Raw genomic sequence first — 16,671 nt, 5'->3', positions numbered from 1 at the left:
TATGTATATTACATATATAGTTAGGTATACCTGCAGACATGTGTCATTAAAATTTTTCAAGCATTACAAAAATTTATCAATAAAAAGGCAAACTTCCAGTTTTCAACATTTTTTTTCTCTCTCTCATCTCATTCTCCAAAAAAACCCAAAAAAACAAAAAACCCCAGTGTTAGGTGATAACAATCTTTTAAACATCTGCTGTGGATATACAAATGTATTTTTGTGCATGTGAATAAATACAGACAGTGAAACCCTGGAATTACGTGAATTGAGATATAATGTGATTGTCAAGTGACTCTTGTTCTTTGTCAGTCCCATTCTCAAATGAGGGTAGCGTAAAGTTATCTCCTACAAGGGGGAGGGATGGAGAGGAAGGAGAAGTGAGGCAGGTAAACAGTAGGCAACCTCATCTCAGGAAGTGAGGGTTCAGCAGGAAGGCCCTCTGATCCCCAGCATTCTCCCCGCCCCCTCTCAGATCAGGGAACTGAAATGGTGCTAACTAACCAAAGGAATCCAAGAATCACTGTCAATGTCCTGGAAATTCCAACCAGCCATGGGACCCTGAGTTGTCCCCACTGATATTAAAGTCAAAATGGGTAATTGTCACCAGGTGGCGCCAAACTAGCCAGGAGGACCAGAAAGGACAGGCCGCATAAGCTCACCCCAATCATTTCATTAATCTTGCAGTCGTAGTCCCTACAGTTTTCACAACTGGAGTGTCTGGACCCCATTCATTATACTACGGATGAGGGAGAGAGAGTTATTGTCTATTTGTATTACATAAAGAGATCGTACTCTAGTACATACACTGTTCTACAACTTGTTTTTTCTCCTTAGAAGATTGTGGTTATCATTTCATGTCAGTTCCTAAAGATTCTGCACAATATGTCATTGCATTGATTGTAATATTTAACCGATTGGAGGGTGGGGTTGGGTGGTAATTCACATGACATAATTTATAATCTCAGTGTCCAAGGATACAAATAAGCAAGACAAAAACCAAAAAAGTTATGTTGCCACAAAAAATATCCCAGTGATCATGCACTGGGAATTACTTCAAAGAGAGCTCCTTAGAGTCTCACTCAGAGCTTAGTGATTTTTTAAGTTGTTTTTGCCACATAGGAAGCCACAGACTATGACCATAACAATAGCCCTCATCTGCATATCCCTTTACAGTTTGCTAAGCATTTTGCTACATACTGTGTACATGCCTGGCATAAGTCTCATGATAATCTTTTTGAGTCAAGTAAGGTAGTTTGTATTATCAATTTTACAAATTAGGGCCCAGAGGTTTACAGAATTAAGATGAGCTGTTGAAAGTCATCCATCTAGTTTGCGTCAGAGCCAGGCCTGTCTGATTTCAAAGCCAGCAGCTGTCAGGGGAAAGCACATTGACCATAGGAAGATCTCGAAAGCTCAGGAGACAGGAAAATTACAAAAAGCAGGCAGGTGAGATCAGAGGTCACAAACAGCAGCTTGGAGACTTAATATATGGGCCAACTGCTTATATATCTTACTAGTTCCACAGAGTAAATTAAATAGAAATACTTACAGCCCAGATCTACCAACTATGCCAGTGTCTGCTAAAACTTTAACAGGCACTAACAGGAAGGCAACCAACCCCCAAGTATGGAATGCCTCCAGGCCTTCTATTACACAGCACTACGACCCTCACAACGATGTCTTCACACATACAGATAAAAGCCTGGACCCATCGCTGACAACATGCTTAAGGTATCCTTTGAGTTCTTGCTTCTTTGTATCCTAAGGGATGAATTTTAGACCAAATTTCTGTAACCTAGACATAACATTCTGGGTACCCGCAGAAGAGTAAGATAACTTCTCCATATTTACTTAAGAATAATAATATAAACCAAGTTGCCATTATAAGAAATTCTGAATTTGAGGGAGGTGGCCAGTGACGAGGTGGGGAGTTACATACGAGCTGTTACTGTGCCCCGGGACACACTTACTTCCTGCTGGGTTTTTAAGACAACCCTGCCAACATATCCCTCTTCGGGGAACCAGCTGCTTAAAATCTGCATGATCTCTTCTTCTGGACCAATGGCTCTCTGGAATGGTTGTTTCCTGCATTCATTTTTTTCTTTAGATATAAAATATTTCTCTTCCATCAAAAAATAGTCTGTAGCAATAGGTTTGGTATCTTGATCAATGGTCAGAATCTAAAGAAAAAGTACAGGCAAATTCAGGCATACCTCTGAGGAGTGGGCAAAAAGTCATTCAAAACAAGCCTATTTTCAAGGGGTTCAGATAGGTCTGATGTGCAATTAAGTGAAACCTGCCCTGCAGTGTTGCAGAAATCTCTTTGGAAGACCTAAGAATTCTCTTATGTCCAAAAAGGATTGTTTATGTTCATTCTGGGCAGTGACACAATTTATTCATAATCTCCAGACAGCATAACTGTTTTTCCCACTGTTGGAATGAGAGCTCTTACTGAATTAAAAACTTTAGGTTTTTCAATCTATGAACTACCTCTTTGTAATCTTGCAATACAGGACTGAGGGCAAAGAACCTAGTCCAGCTTTTACCAAGATTATACCCCATTCTCATGTTGGAAATACTCAATCATCTTCTAATCTCATCTGATCTAAGATTCTGGGAACTCTCCTCTCAATAAACTCTTGACAGTGTGCCTAGAGGCCTGTTTTCTTTATTGGCTCTGACCCTGGCCGTCGGAGTGGTTGAGACCAGGCTGGGGAGCCAGACAGATCAGGGTCTGCAATTTGCCTTTAATACTTACTGGCTGTGAAGTATTGTGTAAGATATTTGACCCTCTGGAAACTCAGTTCCCCCATCTATACAATAGGAGCTGTAAGAGTAACCACCTCTTAATTTTGTTTTGTGTTGTGATTAAGGCACTGACTATAAAGCATAGCACGGGCACATTTAGGAGAACTCAGTGAACACTAGTCATAATTACTCTTCTTGATGTATTCTTTCACATTTTTTACTATTGTACAGGTTACTGACAAAGGCTGAACTTGAAGTGGGTGGCCACCATCTGGCTTGGATTAAGCCAATACCCTTCTCCTCAGGCATCTCCCTGCCCCCGCCCCACAAATGATGCAATGGCCAGAATGAGCACTGCGTCTCACCCACCTCAGAGAAGCAGAATGAACTAGGGATGGTGGGGGCAGAAGATTCTCGGGAAGACTCTACTCCCTTCACCCTAGCCCTTGGTCTGTAATCGACACTGCGCTATGTGTTGTATGGGCGGCTACCGCCACAGGGATGATTCAGGGCATGAAGCTTCCAGGAGCACACTGTCACTGCCATGAGAGAGCCAGTGTCCCTCCCTCCCAAGTCTTGCTTTATGGCCAAGTGACTACTTACGCAGGGTGACAGAGTAATGTGCTGCTTTTTATGACTGGTCCATGGAAATATTTCTTTAGACCTTCACATTTTATAACGTCTCCAAAACCCCAACAGGGCTTTGTGAGGGTAGACCCTGAAGTTCATGACCTGACTGATTCAGAAAACCAAAAATCCCTTGGTAGTAGCTTGTTTGATAATCTATGAAACTGACACTTAAGCAGCTCTCTCTGATGCTGTTGAAGTCAATTGTAAAATGTTGAGCCAAGTGTTAACCTGTTCATAGGGATTCTCCTCAATAGAAAACCGTAAGTTTATTTATTAACCATAAGTTCAGTGAACTTACTTGCTGGAGAAGCTGCTTTGCCTTGGTGCCTCCATTTATAGAGAAAACAGTAAAGGGCTCTGGACCTGGGACCCCGTGCACTGTGACTCTGTGAGTCTGCAAACATTTCCTTTCTTCTGTGTTAAACATCTGTCAAGAAAGAGCACATAGTTTCTCATTCACTCTCATTCTCATGTTGTCCTGATGCTACATTCAATACAGAAGTGCTAATTCTTAGAAGTATGTAAAGGGACACGTAAATGCAAAAAAGCATCCTTTTACAACGTGATGCATCTTTTTTGTGGTTGAAGAGGCAATGGTGCATATTCCTTAAGAGTCTAGTAAGAATATCTGGTAGCATACCACCAAAATATTAATTTATGTTAAATAACAGTGTCTCTTTCTATCACAATTAGGGACTGCTGTTATCTGAAATGTGTTAGTCCTTAACGTATGAACTGACATTCAACAGTGTCTACTGAGTTCCATCTCTCTTCAGGACACTGGGCTAGAATTTTGAATAAGAGGATAAATAAACTATTCTGGCCTTAGGGAGCTCACTGTCTAGACGCACAAAAAATTATAATACAAAAAGTATTTGTTAGGAAAAGTTGGGGAGGTGTATAACTTGCAACTCTTTGAGCATTTTGTATGTTAAAATACATTCTTTCATTTAAAATACAAAATCATTTATGAAGGGCTGACAGTGAAATCAGACATGACGCCTGGCCCTGGGGATTCAGGGAAAAATGGGACCTTATTACTGGGCTCAAGGGCTCCTAGTTGAACAGAAAAGCTAGAAGAGAAAGTGGACAATTGTAAGAAGCATGTTAAGTTCCTTGGGAACACACATTTGGAGGAAATCAGAGGGCCTCTTGAAAATGGTATCATCTGAACCAAATCTTGAAGGCCCAGTGTGACTTAGCAGATAAAGAATGGGACAAGAACATCCCAAATATTGGTGTAGTCTGTGTGCAGAGAGTTAGAGGCGTCCTAAAGCCTAAGGGCATTCTGGGAACCTCAATGAGTTTTGTGACCTGTAGGAGGGGAAAAAGCTGCCTGTGTTTTGTTTAGCATACACTTTGTCTTTACTTGGTGTGGGGGAAGCAAGGTTGGCTGTTACACTTGTACAGTGTCTTTTTATTATTTAATCATTTTTATTAAGATAGGATCTGCCATACCATAAAATGTACACATTTTAATTGTATGGCTCAGCCTGCATTGTACTTTTAAAAAATTGAAGCAGTTGCCAATATTTATGCAGATCCAGATGTTCTGATTCTCTTGAAAACCAAAAGATCTGGTGACACTACTTGGAGCAGCTGGAGCTGAGAGCAGGGTACCAGATGCCCCTTTAAATGACCCGCAAGCACTCTACTTTCCCGGAGTCTCTGCCCCGTCCACACAGAAACTGTCCTGAAAGCAATGGAGAGCCAAGGAGGGGTTTTTAACAGAAGAGTGACATCCATGGTCAGATTTGGGTTTTAGATAGATCTGTCTAGAGGGTGATACAGAGGGGGACAAGCTCCGAGGAAGAGACCAGTTAGCAACCCAGGACCACAAGCCAAGTGAGAACGAATGAGGGCCAAGGTGGAAGGGGTGAATAGAGATGAACAGATACTAAGGAGACAGACTTATCAAGTCTCAAATGGGACAGTGAGAGAGGGGGAGACATCTAGGATGACCTTCAGTTACTGCCTTGAGTAATGGAGGGCGATGACTTCCAAGGTCCAAGAACACATATTTACCTAGTATATACACTGCTGCCTGGGCTATACCAGGGATGGCATGGTGCGATACAACAAAAAAATAAATATTTGGTCTTTGCTCACAGTTCCTGGCACACACACCTCCTAAAATTCTTGGAGTCCCTGGAGTGATGAGTATTCTCTGAACGCTAATAAGAGGACTTACTGCTGGAGGCCCCTAGATGGCTTCAGGATGGGAGGTGGTCACCAGGAAGACCAAGGCATGGTTAGGTGGGTGGAACTTTCAGCCCCACCTCCTTACTTCAGGGGAGGGGAAAGGAGCTGGGGACTGAGTTAATCACCAGTGGTCATTGATTCACTCCATCATGCTTATGCAAGGAAACCTCCATAAAACCCCCTAAAAGATGGGATTCTGAGAGCTTCTAAGTTGGTGAACACATGGAGATGCTGGGAGGCTGGTGCACCCAGAGAGGGCATGGAGGTTCAGGACCCCCTTTCCCCTACCTCGCCCTATGCATCTCTTCCACTGGCTGTTCCTGAGTTGTGGCCTTTATAACAAACTGGTAATAGTAAGTAAAATACTTTCCCGAGTCATCCGAGAGTCATTCTGTGAGTCATTCTAGCAAATTTCTGAACCCGAGGAGGGGCTTAGTGGCAACCTCCTGAATTTACAGCAGGTCACTCAGAAGTACCAGTGACAACCTGAAACTTATAATTGGCATCTGAAGTGGGGACAGTCCTATGGGACTGAGCCCTTAACTGGTGGGATCTGATGCTCATGCGAGGTAGATAGTGTCAGCACCAAACTGAAAGGTAGGACACCCAGCCTGCATCAGAGAGCTGGAGAAGTAGTGTCTTGAAAAGACACCACACATTTGGTGTCAGGAGTGTGGTAAGGAAGAAGGGTTCATTCACAGCATGTGTGGACTCTTTCGCTCTAATAGGTACTGAGGGCAACCAACTCAGAAGCACGCTTGAAGCCTTGCCAGGCCTTCTGGAAGTATCTGATTCTTGCTCTCAGGTACCAGGCAGCCCCGTCCCTGCTTCCCAGTCCTCCGCAGAGGCAGGGGCAGAGGCAACACCTCCACTTTGGCCAAAGTGCTATCTTCAACCTTGGCCACACATTGAAGGGAAAAGGAGAAAAACCTAAGAAAACAAGGTGAGGGACAGAGAGAAGAAACTGACCAGGTCAGGGAGACAGAAGCAGAGGAGAAAAGCTGGGCTATTCAGAGGTGGCAGGGGCCAAGCCAGCACCACTGTGAGCACAGAAGGCGCCTTCCCAAAGGTTGTTAGGACCACATTGAAGTAAAATTTAAGCAACAATGAACAGAGTATTAAACACGTAAAGAGGCAATTGGTGGACACTCTTTTAAACTAATTTTTAAAGAGCAAGCAGAAAGGAATTAGCCAGTTAATTAAAGCAGTGTTACTTGTTTAAGTAAACAACCCTGTGTTACTGGGGTGAGCACTGGTCCAATGGCTCTAACTTCAATGCGATGGACCTTACCTGGGATATTTACTAAAACACAGATTCTGCAATGGTGGCCCTTTCCCTCTCCCATTCCCAAAATGCGGGTACTGAGTCTCCCCAGGTGCCAGGGGGCTGCTATGCTTGCAGTTACATGCCGCCAGCAGCACCTGGCTGCTCAACCCGACCCTGCTTGCCTGTGACATCTGCCCACGGACTGCTGAAGAAGCAAAGGATTTTCCTGGTTCAACTTGAATTTTCTAGAAGCATCAAGATGCTTTCGAGCAGGCTTTGGATCATTTGCCTTTTCCCCACGTTATTATTTTTGGCTCTCCTCCCTGGCAGGCACTGTAGTAAGTACTTGTGCAGAGCACGGCTTTGGTGCTAGATGATCTTGGGTTTATAGCTGTGTGACCAGGCGTCCTTAGCCCTTACCTTCCTCTGTAAAATGGAGATGACACTAACAGCTATTTCATGAAGTTACTGAGAGAATTAAGTGAGTTATTATAGGTGTAAAGTGCTTAGCAAGCGCCCAGTGTCAGACACTATTGTCACTATTTCCATAGCTACCTAATCGATGACTTTAGCTGGACCACAAGAGAGCCTGCTTCCAGTGCAGCAATTCCCCGCAAACGTGCTGAGTGAAACAGAGCTTAATTACCAAAGAGGCCGGCATAGTGCTGCCAGAGGAATTTTCTTCCATCCTCCTGCTGTTTATGAATAAACTAGAGATTTCCAAGACTTCATTGTGGAGGTTTCGCAGCTGAAGATGTCGGTATCCTGGAATAATGCAGAATTGGGAAAAGCTTATTAGCCATGCACTGCAGAGCTCTGCAGAGATCCCTCACGGAGGTCAGTAAAATAAGACCTTAAGATGGGCAGGGGTGGCAACCACGGGAGAGTGCTGCCCTGGGGGACAGTCTTGGGCCACCTAGTGGTAGTTAACTTGTCCAAGTACTGTTTCTAACTCAGATTCAAACTGAAAATTTAAAACTCAAACCAAATATAGTAGGAAAACCTGATCACCTTTGTGTAAAGTCATCTACAAGTCACTGTTTTACAAACATTCCATCTTAGAATAACTTTAGTGATAATAAAGTATTTAAACAAAGTATTAAACAATGGGGGTGGGGGCTGGTTAAGTAAGTTATGGTTTGAGTATTAGTGCAAGTATAAAATGGGGTAATATGCAGCCCTTGAAAGTGGTGATGAAGACGCATCAACCTGAAAAGTTGTGCACTACATACATTAGTAAGTGAAAATCAGTAAGTTGCAAAACACTAAGATTAATAGGAATCTTACTCGTTAAAAATATATACTATATGCTAATATGTATATACATGGGTAGAAAAATTAAGTCTGCAAAAGATATATATCCAAAGTAACTCTTTTGAAGTGATGGAAGAATGGATAATTCAAAACAATTGTTTTTGCTTCTCTGTACTTTGTCATATTTCTGTAATAATTGTTATGACTGAATAGTGTCCTCCTAAAATCTGTATGTTGAAGCCCTAACTCCTAGCACCTCAGAATGTGACCACCTCTAGAGACAGAGTCTTTAAAGAGGTGATGGGGTTAAAATGAGTCATCAGAGTGGGTCCTAATCCAATATGACTGGTGTCCTTGTAAGAGGAGGAGGCTGGAACACAGACACAGAGAAACAGTAGATGCTATGCACACAGATCAGGGGATGACCCTGTGAGGACACAGGGAGGAGGTGGCTGTCTGCAAGCCCAGGAGTGAGGCCTCAGAAGAAAGCAAACCTGCTGATACCTGGATCTTGGGCTTCTAGCTTCCAAAACTGTGACAAAGTAAACCTCTGTTGTGTAAGCCACCCAGTCTGTGGTATTTTGTTATGCAGCCCGAGCTGACTAACAGTGACCATAGGTACTGACACAATGGAGAAGAGAAAAGGGAAAAGAACAAAAAGTAAGAGACTGTAACATGTTGGTGGAGCTGACACGTTGAGTGTGGCTGCAGAAGGAAGTTCGCACTAGAACCTTGGTACTCAAAGTAGGCCTTGGTACTCAAAGCAGGGTCAGCATCCTTGGAGCTTATTAGAAAGGCAGAATCTCAAGCCCCAGACCCACTGCACTGGGATCTGCACTTTATTATCAAGAGCCCCAGGTGACTCGGATGCACATCCACGTTTGAGAAGCAGCACACAGATCGTCTGGACAGGCGAGACAAGCTGACGTTCCCTGAGGGCCGCGGCAAAGCCAATGCACAGCAAACCAACAGCTCTGACCTTTGCTCAGAATTCAGGGAAGCACCTTCCCTGCTCTGAACCTGAACACATCCCTGGCTTTTGACCTGGGCTCCCACCAGGCACCAACTCCAACCTCGGCCCACTGATGCCACCAGCACACCCCAACCCCCGCTCCTCTCAGTTCCTCACCTTATGTCAATCCCTGTTTTAAACACGCTAGGGGTGCAGTGGGTGCTATCTGGGGAGGGATGTGTGGGAACACCGCTCCCCACGTCAGCAGTGGTGGGAGAGGCTGCCCTTCATAAGCTCAGATTTTAGAACAACATAAAAGAAAAATGTCCTTCAAGAAGTGCTCCAACGGTGTTCAGCTGTATTATTTCCCTTTGCCTCCTACGTTAACTTTTTAACATAAAAATTTCAAAAATACACAGAAGTAGAGAGAAGCGTATAATGAATTCCGGGGCATCCGTCTACTCAGCTACAGTGATTGTGAGCTTTTGACAATTTGACTCTACCTCGCTTTAGAGCCTTGAGTGGGAGGATTCTCTGAGCAGTTACCGCCGAGCTGTTGTTCTCCACGACGGCAAAACGAAGAAATACGAGGTCTTCAAAGTGAACCCGGAAGAGAAACTGTTCGTTCCACATGGGGTTCAGGGTATTGCGGTGGATGGGCTTCGTGCGGAAGTGGCAGCTGTCCAGGGCCATGCCCAGGACGTCAACCTCTATACACGGGCTTCCCATGCTGTTACTTGGGCACACGTTCTGCCCAGAGACAATCTAAGAGGGAAGAAAAGGGCAAAGTCACCAAAGGTGTAAACGAAAAGAGGTCACCTCTCAGCCTCAGTGCTTCCCTCCATAAAGACAAAGAACCCTGTGGAATGGACCATGTAAACAATTCATAAAGCTGCTTAAAAAAAAAAAAAGGAAGTTATCCCAATAGAGTAACTGCGTGACGGGAATCATGTGAAAGCCTCTTCTGTCAACAGCATCCACCTAACCGTGACTGTTCAACTGTCAAAATGCTCAAGTATCTTCAAAAAGCACGCAGTTAAGATGAACCTAAGTTTCATCTTAAGAAAAGAAGAAGAAAGAAAAAAGAAGACTTTACATATGCAACCACAAATGTGTTACTAACATTCTGTTCAAAGCATTTCAGGTGTGTATTTTATAACTTCAAAACCTTTTTCTTGAGTAGTTTAGTTTTGGAGCAAGTCACAGGGCATATTGTTAAAAATTAATTCACAGCCCTCTGTAAACATGAAGCTATACTCAAGACTAGCAAAAATGGTCAGACAGAAAAAGAGCTACTACTCTACTGTCTCAGGGAAACAGAAAAGGCAGTTTGGTGGTAGAAAAATCAGTGAGTGGGGCTCTCCCAGAGCTTGGAGGAGTCGTAAGCAGAGGCTGCTTGGCATTCCTCCTTTGGAGGGAAACAGATGTGATCTAAAGATGAACAGAAAGATAACTTCATCCTTCTTCATCTTTCATATCACCCATTCAGTGGTTTTTATTTCAGTCAAGAGGGAGTGAGAGAACTGGGAAATACAGTACATGAGCTACCAGGACTCTGATGGTAAGGGCAGTCTGTCGAGTTTTGACAATTAGTTAATTAAGCAAAAAAAGAATAAGGAAGGGCCAGGAATGGTAAAGGTTCAACTGTAAGGAGGAAAGATATTGAACTGATTTGTATATTGAGGCCTGTTTTACCTTTTATAAGAGCTTGGGATGAGTTTGGGATGACCTGCTCTAACAAGGAGCTCAGATTTTATGGGTCACTCTGAAGCTATGATTCTGAGGGCTCAGGCAGAATTACCATCATCAGTTTAGAAGTGGAAGCAGGGAGCTCTTAACTCCACCTACTGGGCTCTCGCAAAGACAGCGCCTGGTGACTGCACACCTAGACCCCAGCCACTGCTGTCTGAGATGGAAAGAAATTCTACTGGGAATTAAACCTGCATGAACAAAACTGTGAAGTGAGAGCTTTGTATTGCCTTGAATTCAAAACCAGTTCATATTCAGAAGGGCTAAAACCCCTTTCTATATTCTGTTCTGATGAAAGGGGCCAGACTTACAGTTAGAGAATAGATGGCAGGTTCCATGTTGTCCAGGTCTCTTTCCAAAGGAGAAAACTTCTGGTACATGGGACAGTTCTTGTCCCATAGAACTGGGGGTTTCAGAACATAACCACAGCCTCCGTTGGCCTCAAACATGGCGGCACTTAAATGCAAAGGGAGATCTGCAAAACAGTGCACATCACTTGTTACTTTGTCCTTTAAGTGTCATCTTATACACTGACTTTAAAGTTCAAAAGAACTTTGTATGGATTTTCCCTAAGCTTAAGCAGGAAGAAGAGAGAACCATCCATTAATCCCCAGATTGAGTGCCTACTATGTGCCAGGTCGTATTAGGCACCAGAGATACAGCAGGAAACAAGACACAAAATCCCCATCTTCATGGAGCTCACTGGCTAAGGGATATGCCCCGTGTTCCCGCTCCATCCCAGAAGCTGCTGAAAAACTTCTTTTGCAAATAAAAATTTGTAACATTCTTCCAAAAAATAATCTTTGGAATACCTCACTTTCCACTGAATTTTAGAAAGGCATGATGGCATTTTCTTATCCCCAAACACCAAGCCATGCAGACAATTGTATGACCAATTCTTGCTTTTTCAAACATAAGACAAAATCTTCAACAGTCCAAGAAAGACTAGAAGAAGAGCCAGAGAAATACATCTTTTCCTTGAAATCTCAATTTCAACTCATAAATTATAGCACTTCTACCTCTGTTTTTAAATTGTTGTTAAATTAAAAAAAAAATCATTATCACATGTGATTCACATCATGTCCACAATCCCCTCAATCACAGCTCTGGTAACCCTCACCACGGCTTCCAGTCTTCTGTGGCCAAATTTTATTTGGCATAGTCCTTTGATGAATGATTGGATTCCTTCACTGTTTTGGGGCTCTTATACACTCAAATGCTCATCTGATGGCACAAGTCTGTAGAAACACTGCATTCCAAATGAGCAAAGTTTACGAGATACACCTGACAAATGTTCCCCCTGATAGATTCCTTCCATGTGCAGAATGAACTTTGCTCCATGGACTAACATTAAGGAGAAGTGTGGTAAGTGAGCACCATGGAGCAGAGAGAAATTGGCCTCTACTCATCTCATGTGTAAAATTTTTCCCCATAGGTGGGGTTGGCCAGGACGATGTGCAGGAATTCCTGGGGTAAGATGTCTTAGATGCGTATCAGAGCTCCTTGGGCTTCAGTCACCTTATCTATCAGATGAGTGCACTGGACCCCACCTCTCAGGCTCCCTCAAGCCCCAGTGTGGATTCACTGAGGCCAGCTGTCTTGCCTACAGTGGGAGAAAACTCTCTTCCCAGGCTACTCTGTGACAGAGGAACACAGACATGGCGAGGATGGTGCAGAGTGACACAAACTAGCTCGCGCAGAGCTGGTAGTGAGGAATGGATCTACAGTACGTTACTAACAACATGACAGCAGCTCACACTCACTGCACTCTTACTATGTACCAGGCCCCATTCTAAGAACTTGTGTGTATTGCTGCCTCTGTAACCCATGAGCTAGATTCTTTTACTATTTTCATTTTTATAGATGAGGAAACTTGAGGCACAAGAAGTGAAAAAACCCAAGGCACACAGCTGATGAGAGGTGAATGTTAGGGTTCGAACCCAGACAGCCTGACCCACAGTTCCCAATCTCAACTACCAAGCCATATAATGTATGTCTCACAGGAGAGTCATGGTGCTCGATAAACAGGAGCTATTAAATTATGATTCCAATGTCAACACTCATTTGGGTTGGAAGTCTGATTTCATTAGTACTGTGTCTATCTTTGTAGCTTTTCAAGAGTACTTTTTTTCTTAACTAAAATCTCATTTGGTGATTTAATATGTAAAACAGAGCCATGTGGAACTACTCAGTTTGGAATAAAGGTGGGACCTTAAATCTAGCCTGCCTACTGTCCCCTAGGGGTGGTGCCAGGACTTCCTGGAGGGCTGCAGTTTTAAAACCTCTGTTTTAATCAAGTGAAAGAAGGTGCATAAATCTGTGAAACCCCATCACCCCCTCAGTCAACACATGAGATGGCAGATCAAGCACACCCTTACCTTTATGGGAGTCTATTCATTAAAAATCTGTTTTAAGTGGACACCATTCTCATATTCATTATCCCTATATTTGGGGGCTAAAAAAGTCATCGGAATGAGTGTGATAATCATTCAGGAAAGCATAATAAATATTAATAGAAGCTTTTCTTTTGACTGGGGCTGCCTTTTGACATATTTGTAGGTCCTGGGACATCAGGCAGGAATCATTCTGCTCCAACTGGGAAGAACTTTGAGGGGCTGTTGTCTGCATTTCAGGCTCAAGTCAGTTTCCAAACTCACGAGTTAGTTTGAGGGTAGACCTGGGATACTCCTGGTTCCAGATCAGTGCAGATCTTCTCGGAGTTGATGGAACCATTAGAAATCCTGGGAAGAGATGACCCTAAGTCCATGGACACCCCTTTGGGGCATCAGGGTCCCCTGCAATTCAGGAAGTACAAGGTAGATGATCCATGGAACGTATCTGGAGGCTGGAAGAACACTGGGACGGGGTTCTTGTTATTCAGTTGGGATGTTTCATGGAAGATCAAGAACTCCCTATCTAGGAATTCTTCTCAAAAATTAAAAAACAGTGATTCCAGTGTTGACTCTTATCCTTCTGTTTGGACTTGAAATTCACAAAGAACTATGCAGAAGGGATCTGGACCAAAAATCAAGAACCACAGGTTCACAATGCAGTGGGGCTGATGGAGAAAATCTGTTTCAGCTCAGTGCAATGTGCACTTATTGAGCATCTACTGTGTGCAAAGTATCAACCAGGCTCTACCTCCAGTTTGCAGAAACGAAAACCATTTTACAGATAAACAGACTGAAACTGCATGGATCTTGGGCTTTGTCCATTGTGGGAGGTGTGTAAATCATTGCCTGCTGTACTGAATCAGGAGAGGTTATATGGCAGCACTCCCTCCTGGGCTGGAAGACTGTAGAGAAACTTGAGGATGAACCACACCTCATAGCCACCTGCCTCTCCTGAGAGGGGCAGCTGGAACATGCACTGCCGGCTCCATCTGGGAGAGGCAGAGCCTTCAGAGGGGAGTGGAAGCCAAGCTGCAGCCTCAGTGAATGCTTCTGGACTGCAGGGAGGTCTGAGGAGGGGCCATCCCCATGTCCCCTTCAGCTGTGGCTCCCTCTGCCATCAGTGGAGCCAGGGTGTCTGTACCAGCCTCAATACTTCAGGAGAAAGGACACATCCAAAGCCAAGCTCATTTCCATTTCCTTGAGAAAACCATTTTGCTGGCTATTTCAGTTCACTTAAAATATTTCGGTATCATATCAACCAAGGGCGCCAGTGGACACAGGGCTAGAGACAGGGCCAGAGATATAAACCCACAAGCCACTTGGGACAGATTGAAAAGAAATTTTTACAGCTTTGCAAATATTTCACTATTATTTCCACTTGTGAGTCCAAGTCATGCTGTTTTCATAACTTATCAAAAACACTTAATGATAGTTAATGTCTGTGGAATGCTTTCTGTGCTCCAGGCACCATGCTAAGTATGGTACTTCACCTGCATTAGCTTATTCAATTTCAACTGAAAGAAGCAAAATATAACTAGGGCAAAAAAAATATGACTGATGTTTCTAACCGTATGTCTGCAAAGTCAGCCACAAATGGGCTCCGACGGCGCCAATGCCAGGGAGCTACCTGCTCCCAGAGCTAAAGCTGTGGTTTGACCTTGGCTGCTGTGGGTGATGGGTCAGCATGGTTGGTTATAATCTGATTCACTTCACATGAGGAAGGAGAAGGCTGCTTGACTGTTCAAAGAAGACTGTGGGTTTTGAATGAGCTTCTAGGAAACGTTCCTCATCTACTCTTTCTACATCTTCTGTAGCTCCCTCCACCTCACCAACATCTATCTACGTGGAACCAAAATGTTTTATCCTCTAAACTGGAAGTTTAAGTCATTCTGTGGCCTTGAGCAAATTAATTGCTTTGTGTCCTGCTTTGCTCATCTGAGAAACAGGGATCATAAAGGTACCCACTTCTTAGGATTGTTTCAAAGATTAAGGAAGATAATACGGAGCAAAAACTGAGCACAGTGCCTGGTACACAGTGAGCATGCGTACTAACAGGGAGCTTTTACTCTGGAGTTTTCGTCTGTGAGAAAGTCTCATGGATAGTGAAGCACCAATACTTTCTCTGTTCATGTAATTCACAGACTTGTTTCCTTTGTGTTATCTGCTCTTAGAGCACTGACCATTATTCTCCATTTCAAACTCAAAGGGATGAGAAGAAGTTAAAATGGCATTAACTTGCCAAGTGTTTGGAGAATCCTATTTTTTTTAAACGTTTTTTAAAAAATCTTTTTGTTTAAAAATATTTTTTTGTTTTTTATTTTGCATTTTTGGTTTCTATTTTTCAGTTCTTCTCTTTTCTTTACTTTCTTTCTTCCTTTTTTTTCCCCTCAAGATCCTACTTTTTAACTGCAAGAACAACAGATTAGCAACACTGCTACTAAGAGGTGTTAGGAAACCTCTATTTCAAAAGATCTTTAAAAACAAACTGGGTTAGGGTGGGTGTAGCTCAGTGGTAGAGTGCCTGCTTAGCATGGACAAGGTCCTGGGTTCAATCCCCAGTACCTCCATTAAAATAAACAAACAAACCAACCTAATTACCTTCATCCCCCAACCAAAAAAAAAAAAAAAAAAAAAAAAAGGAAAAGAAAAACCAAACTGGACGCAGCCATCAAGAAGAGTCTTAAGTTTAAAAAATACTCTAAAAAGGAGGCAGGAACAGGAGACTAGTAGGCTCTTTTCTGTTGCCTTAACTCTGAAAAGTCAAGAGCACAATTCAGTATCAAATTCACTTCCGCTTCCCATTATCTCACATATGCCCTAGATGGGAATGTGGCCCCCTTGATGAAATGTTTTTTTGTGGGATTATGTCTACTGAGATCTAAGACGCCAAGGAGAGTGGTAAGGAGGCACCCCTCCGGGTGAAGCGGGCCCATTACCTACCGTCTGTCTGGTAATTGAGTGCCACGAGCTGGATCCCATGCAGCCAGAACAGGAGGGGGTTGGGGTTGGATGAGTCAATGCGGGTGGCAGCTGGGTACGTCCTCAGCAGCTGGCAGGCGGTGTGCTGGATCAGTTTCTGGGAATACCTGCGACACAGACGTTTGGCGGCATTTTCATTCAGCGAGGAGATGTGGTAACATTTGGGAGTTCTAATGATGGCGCTGAGGGATGTGGCTGGGTTGATGGAGGGAGAAGGGTCCTCCCAGGCCGGTCGCATTCCTTCACAGGAATCTAAACCCCCAAAAGATTAGCCTTAGATTAGTGCAGAAAACCTTAAATATTTTAGAAAGATCAACCGGAACAACATCCCAGTAAACAATCACATCATACATCAGAAAACATCTTAAGTGTTACTGGTGAGTTACTCCACCACCTTGAGACAAAATGATGCCTGAATGTCTTTTGCCTTGGTACCTCATCTATCCCGTGGATATTTTTGCACAAATATAAAACAACATATATACAAGGGTGTT

The 16,671-nt window shown here is 43.4% G+C and overlaps 1 protein-coding gene across 5 annotated transcripts in view; it reads right to left on the bottom strand.

The window, feature by feature from the left end:
- PLCE1 (phospholipase C epsilon 1) overlaps nt 1-16,671 on the bottom strand; it is a 300,817-nt gene that overhangs the window by 11,217 nt on the left and 272,929 nt on the right. For all 5 annotated transcript variants that reach the window (XM_031461396.2, XM_064488235.1, XM_031461397.2 and 2 more), the window contains 6 exons: nt 16,139-16,429; nt 11,117-11,280; nt 9,560-9,821; nt 7,497-7,615; nt 3,680-3,808; nt 1,974-2,183 (listed from right to left, as the gene is read on the bottom strand). In XM_031461396.2, the coding sequence (XP_031317256.1) occupies nt 1,974-2,183; nt 3,680-3,808; nt 7,497-7,615; nt 9,560-9,821; nt 11,117-11,280; nt 16,139-16,429 (1,175 nt within the window). The remainder of the gene's footprint in view (nt 1-1,973; nt 2,184-3,679; nt 3,809-7,496; nt 7,616-9,559; nt 9,822-11,116; nt 11,281-16,138; nt 16,430-16,671) is intronic.

Source organism: Camelus dromedarius, chromosome 8 (genome assembly GCF_036321535.1).
Source record: "Camelus dromedarius isolate mCamDro1 chromosome 8, mCamDro1.pat, whole genome shotgun sequence".
Lineage (NCBI taxonomy): Eukaryota > Metazoa > Chordata > Mammalia > Artiodactyla > Camelidae > Camelus > Camelus dromedarius.
This window is presented reverse-complemented; position numbering and strand designations above follow the sequence as displayed.